This window comes from Oncorhynchus clarkii, chromosome 8, assembly GCF_045791955.1.
Source record: "Oncorhynchus clarkii lewisi isolate Uvic-CL-2024 chromosome 8, UVic_Ocla_1.0, whole genome shotgun sequence".
Classification (NCBI taxonomy): Eukaryota; Metazoa; Chordata; class Actinopteri; order Salmoniformes; family Salmonidae; genus Oncorhynchus; species Oncorhynchus clarkii.
Genome location: NC_092154.1, coordinates 28,975,645 through 28,982,315, shown reverse-complemented (window position 1 = coordinate 28,982,315; position 6,671 = coordinate 28,975,645). Strand labels below are relative to the sequence as shown.

Below are 6,671 nucleotides of genomic sequence, written 5' to 3'. Positions count from 1 at the left end.
GCAGAATGGAAACCAGGTGCAACTGATTGAACTTGATTGCTTTGTAAAAAGTTTGATGACTTCCATTGGCACCGTTTCTTACAAAAGGAGTGAAGCTTATTTGGGTATGCATAGCCAACTGCACAAAATGTTATATTTGGTGGTTGAATATGAAATTGATTTAGCCTAGCACTACACAGCTGATTCAAATAATTAAAGCTTGATGATGAGTTCATTATTTGAATCAGCTGTGCAGTGCTAGGGCAACAACCAAAACGTGCACCCCTTGGGGTCCTTAGGACCGAGTTTGGGAAACGTTGGTCTTGCAGAAGCAAAATCTTATGTTTATCACAGTAAAAAGCCAGCAGAGGGAGGTAAATTGTCATAAGCCTGCATTTTATCTCGTCTCTTGCTGAGCTGTGCTGTCTTGCTATCACAAACCACCAGATGGCAATATTCATTTGTTTTATACTCTGAGATTTAGAATGCAAACAAACTTCTTCTCTAAATTAACATTGTTTTGCATATGCTGATTAAAAATAAACTCATTCAAAATAGACTAAATGTTTGGTAAAATATATGGGCTCTCTTCAAATATGCTGAGTGGTTAGCAATTATGTAGTTATAATTTGCAATAATGACTTTTTAATTTGACAGAACATTTTTGTCAGCTCTTTAGTGTTTGACATCAGAAAGGCGAATGGCTTCAGTGGCATTAGCCAGGTAGGTGCTTCTACATATTGGTAGTGGATGATTATATTCTCCCCAATACAATGAAAAGTGCTTTGAGTACCTGAAAAAAAAATATATTGTTGTGATTGTTATTATTATTATTATATTATTATTAATATATTAATCTCCTTCCAGGTCCAGTGAAAGCCCCAGTCCTGGGTACTGGGTTCCACACCAGCCTTGGAAAAGAGTCCCGTGCTCAGACGCTGCAGAACGGTGAGTCCTGAACTAAACCCACCATGCCCTCTCTCCTTCTCAAAACAGCTGGGGCTTGTTCAGCATATTGGAGATAGAAATGCAACACAGAGTGGACATGATTCACTATTCCAACTAATATACATTCTTGAGTGAATTCTGCCAATTAAGACCTATTTTCACTTAATGCATTGATGTCAATGGAAGATTAATTAAGTGAAAATGTTACTTAAATGGAATTTGGGATTCACCCCTGTATGCATAACTCTTTATCTGGGGACCAAACAAAACCTGTTCAAGCAGGAAACTGAATGATTGGTTGTGAGATAGTGAGTGAAATTAACCAGGATGTTTTTGGTTTCATTTGGTCTGTTATCATATAAAATCTAAGATTACATTTTGGGAAGTTGGTTTACTTGACAGTTTCATATCCAATCATTGTATAGAAGACCGTTTTATGGAGAGGCTAGTTTAGTGTATGTCTCAAATTGGAGGGAGGGAGGGAGGGAGAGAGAGAGAGAGGGGTTTGATGAGAAATTGTATAGTTTGTGGCGATCACTGTGAACAAGTACATACCTGTGAGAGAACACTGTGTTCTCAGAGCACACTCCACCTGGACCCACACACACACACGGTCCCTCTACCGCTCACATGCACTCACTCACTCACTCACTGTCCCTCTCTCTCTCACACGCACACATACACACACTGTCTCTCTCTCGCTCTCTCTGTCACATGCACACACACAAACCTCACATTCACTTATTCACACGCACGCACCACACACACGCGCACACACAATCCACATCTAATCCGACACTCTCTGCCATCCAAACACACAGGATGAAACTCTCCTGAGACTGAGGGGAGCTAGTGGGGCGGGGGAGGAGGGGATACACACGCAGAAACACATACACACGCAAGAGTAGTCACGTAAACACGCATGGGTAGTTGCATACGCATATATACGCATATACACATATACACACAGAGGTTCGAGAATAGAATGAATAATGCTCTTAAAAGCTTTTTGGGTTATTTCTGGTGATGGGTTGAATGGTTCTCTGACACTGGTGACCGGCCTTCACTCCACTCTGCATTCCAGACCAACCTGCCTGACACACAAACACACATACACATATACACACATCCTGTGCACATGCACATCCAACTCACATATCAGTATGCGTGAACACATGTAAATCACATTTTATTGGTCGCATACAGATATTTTGCAGATGTTATTGCGGGTGCAGCAAAATTCTTGTGTTCCTAGCTCCAACAGTGCAGTAGTATCTAACAATTCACACAAATGTAAAAGTAAAATAATGGAATTAAGAAATAGTAGGACAAGCAATGTTCGAATCCGGAGTATATATATATATATATATATGTATATATGTACAGTGCCAGTCAAAAGTTTGGACACTACTCATTCAAGGGTTTTTCTTTATTTAATTTTTTTTCTACATTGTAGAATACTAGTGAAGACATCAAACTATGGAATAACACATATGGATGGATTCATGTAGAAACCCCAAAAACAAACAAATCAAAATACATTTTAGATTCTTCGAAGTAGCCACTCTTTGCCTTGATGAGAGCTTTGTACACTCTTGGCATTCTCTCAACCACCTTCATGAGGTAGTCACCTGGAATGCATTTCAATTAACAGAGCAAAAGCAGCTTTATCACATTTACATAAGTATTCAGACCCTTTATTGAGTTGAAGCACATTTGGCAGTGATTACAGCCTCGAGTCTTCTTGGGTATGACGCTACAAGCTTGGCACATCTGTATTTGGGGAGTTTCTCCCATTCTTCTCTGCAGGTCCTCTCAAGCTCTGTCAGGTTGGATTGTGAGTGTTACTGCACAGCTATTTTCATGTCTCTCCAGAGATGTTGAAGAGTCTTGGTGGTTCCAAACTTCTTCCAGTTAAGAATGATGGAGGCCACTGTGTTCTTGGGAACCTTCAATGCTGCAGAAATGTTTTGGCACCCTTCCCCAGATCTGTGCCTCGACACAATCCTGTCTCGGAGCTCTACGGACAATTCCTTCAACCTCATGGCTTGGTTTTTGCTCTGACATGCACTGTCAACTGTGGGACCTTATATAGACAAGTGAGTGCCTTTCCAAATCATGTCCAATCAATTGAATTTACCACAGGTGGACCACAGTCAAGTTGTATAAACATCTCAAGGATGATCAAAGGAAACAGGATGCACCTGAGCTCAATTTCGAGTCTCATAGCAAAAATACCCACTGTATGTAAATAAGGTATTTCTGTTTTTATTTTTAATACGTTTGCAAAAATGTCAAAAAATCTGTTTTCATATTGTCATTATGGGGTATTGTGTGTAGATTGATAAGGAAACATTTTTATTTATTCAATTTTAGAATAAGGCTATAACATAACGTAACAAAATGTGGAAAGGGGTCTGAATGCTTTCCGAAGGCACTGTATGTACAGCAATAGTTGAATAGGATGGCCATGACTAAAATATACAGTATATACATATGAAGTGTGTCAAACAGTGTGTAAGCATTATTAAAGTGACCAGTGTTCCATTATTAACGTGACCAGTGTTCCATGTCTACGTACATAGGGCAGCAGCCTCTAAGGTGCAGGGTTGAGTAACTGGGTGTTAGCCAGCTAGTGACAGTGACTAAGTGCAGGGCAGGGTACTGGGTGGAGGCCAGCTAGTGATGGCTATTTAACAGTCTGATGGCCTTGAGATAAAAGCTGTTTTTCAGTCTCTCGGTCCCAGCTTTGATGCACCTGTACTGACCTCGCCTTCTGGATGATAGTGGGGTGAACAGGCCGTGGCTCGGGTGGCTGAGGTCCTTGATGATCTTCTTGGCCTTCCTGTGACACCGGGTGTCCTGAAGGGCAGACAGTGTGCTCCCGGTGATGCGTTGGGCTGACTGCACCACCCTCCGGAGAGCCCTGTCTTTGCGGACGGTGTAGTTGCCTTACCAGGCGTTGATACAGCCCAACAGGATGCTCTCAATGGTGCATCTGTAAAAGTTTGTGAGGGGTTTCTTAGGGGCCAAGCCAAATTTCTACAGTCTCCTGAGGTTGAGTTTGTGTGTGTATGTTTGTGCACAGTCATACTAACACACTTGCTCATAAACAGTCATTAGTAATCATAACTGAGTTTGTTACCGTCAATAGTTGAGTGTATCTTTGATTGTCACACTAAACATTACTTATACAGCTCTCATACGCTCCAATTTAGTTTCAAGTTTTATTTGTCACATTCAAAAGTACAGGGAAATGCTGAACTTGCAAGCCCTACCCAACAGTGCAGTTTTCAATATCAAATAGAATAAGTAATACAAAAAACACAAGAAATAAGAAAGGAAGCTATAGGGTCTATAATTCTGCCAAATGTATAATGTGCAGGGATACTGAAGTATTTGAGATAAATATTTACATGTAGGCAGATATTACGAGAACGTTACTGGTAGCAGGATAAATAATAATAACAGTAGTAAACAGTATGGCAGCAGCATAGGAGGTGGGTGGTGGTGAGTGTGCGTGTGTGTGTGTGTGTGTGTGTATGTGTGTGTATGTATGCAAGTGTCAGAGTGTCAGTGTAGGCGTGAAAGGCGGATATACATGTAAACACGGCTGGAAAGTGACTGGTAGCAGGAATATATAAATATTTATGGTAATATAATAATGGTAAAACAGGAGTAATAGTGACCAGTAGCATGATATATAGATAGATAAATGGTAATGGAAGTCAATAATCAATGAGCAGCAGCGAAGCGGTAATAATGAATCTAATCAATAATAATTTTAGCAGCAGCGTTGGTGTGAGGGAGAGCAGTAGTGTGTTATTCATTTAGCAGTCTTATGGCCAAAGGATAGAAGCTGTCTGTTGTTCTGAACCTTGATGCACCGGTACCGCCTGCCAGACGGAAGCATGGAGATTATGAACAGTCCATGTCTCTGGTGGCTGGAGTCTTTGGCAATTTTTCAGGCCTTTCTCAGACAATGGCCTGGCATGTATGTCCTGGATGGGCCGTCCGCACCACCTTCTGTAGGGCCTTCTGGTCGAGGGTGGTGCAGTTGCCATACCAGATGGTGATACAACCAGTCAGTATGCTCTCGATGGTGCAGCTGTAAAAGTTGTTAAGGATCTGAGGGATGAGAGGACCATGTTAAGTCCTCAGGTATATGGACACAGAGGAATTTGAAGCACTTGACCCTCTCCGCTGCTGCCCCGTCAATGTGGATCAAATCAAATGTTATTAGTCACATGCGCTGAATACAACAGGTACAACCTTACAGTGAAATGCTTACTTACGAGCCCCTATAACCGACAGTGCAGTTTCAAAAAATACAGATAAGAATAAGAGATAAAAGTAACTAAAGAGCAGCAGTAAAAAAAAAAAACAATACAGGGGGGTGCCGGTACAGAGTCAATGTGCGGGGGCATTGGTTAGTTGAGGTAGTATGTACATTTAGGTAGAGTTAATTAAAGTGACTATGCATAGATGACAACAGAGAGTGGTAGTGGTGTGTGTGGGGGGGGGGGGGGGGGGGGGGTGTTCAGGACTAGATGTTCAGAAGTCTAATGGATTGGGGGTAGAAGCTGTTTAGAAGCCTCTTGGACCTAGACTTGGCACTCCGGTACCGCTTGCCGTGTGGTAGCAGAGAGAGCAGTCTATGACTAGGGTGGCTGGAGTCTTTGACAATTTTTAGGGCCCTCTGACACTTCCTGGTATAGAGGTCCTGGATAGCAGGAAGCTTGGCCCCAGTGATGTACTGGGCCGTTTGCACTACCCTCTGTAGTTTCTTGTGGTCGGAGGCTGAGCAGTTGCCATACCAGGCAGTGATGCTCTCGATGGTGCAGCTATACAACCTTTTGAGGATCTGAGGACCCATGCTAAATCTTTTCAGTCTCCTGAGGGGGAATAGGTTTTGTTGTGCCCGCTTCACGACTGTCATTGTGTGTCTGGATCATGTTAGTTTGTTGGTGATGTGGACACCAAGGAACTTGAAGCTCTCAACCTGCTCCACTGCAGCACCGTTGATGAGAATGGGGGTGTGCTCGGTCCTCTTTATCCTGTATTCCACAATCATCTCCTTTGTCTTGATCACATTGAGGGAGAGGTTGTTGTCCTGGCACCACATGGCCAGGTCTCTGACCTCCTCTCTATAGGCTGTCTCGTTGTTGTTGGTGAGCAGGCCTATCACTGTTGTGCCATCTGCAAACTTAATAATGGTGTTGGAGTCATGCCTGGCGTCTGTGTTGCGTCTGCCTCTGTGTTGAGGATCAGCGTGGCGGATGTGTTGTTACCTACCCTTACCACATGGGGGCGGCCCGTCAGGATGTCCAGGATCCAGTTGCAGAGGGAGGTGTTTAGTTCCAGGGTCCTTAGCTTATTGATGAGCTTTGAGGGCACTATGGTGTTGACCGCTTAGCTGTAGTCAATGAATAGCATTCTCACATAGGTGTTCCTTTTGTCCAGGTGGGATAGGGTAGTGTGGAGTGCAATAGAGACTGCATCATCTGTGGATCTGTTGGGTCGGTATGCAAATTGGAGTGGGTCTAGGGTTTCTGGGATGATGGTGTTGATGTGAGGCATGACCAGCCTTTCAAACCACTTCATGGCAACAGACGTGAGTACTACGGTTCGGTAGTCATTTAGGCAGGTTACCTTAGTGTTCTTGGGCACTATGGTGGTCTGCTTAAAACATGTTGGTATTTCAAACTTGGACAGGGAGAGTTTCAAAATGTCTGTGAAGACAC

The 6,671-nt window shown here is 43.0% G+C and overlaps 1 protein-coding gene across 2 annotated transcripts in view; it reads left to right on the top strand.

Annotated features, from left to right (window-relative positions):
* The window catches only part of LOC139415235 (BRF1 general transcription factor IIIB subunit b), a 131,077-nt gene that overhangs the window by 20,301 nt on the left and 104,105 nt on the right, over positions 1 to 6,671 (top strand). For both annotated transcript variants that reach the window (XM_071163165.1, XM_071163167.1), the window contains exon 3: positions 847 to 927. In XM_071163165.1, the coding sequence (XP_071019266.1) occupies positions 847 to 927 (81 nt within the window). The remainder of the gene's footprint in view (positions 1 to 846; positions 928 to 6,671) is intronic.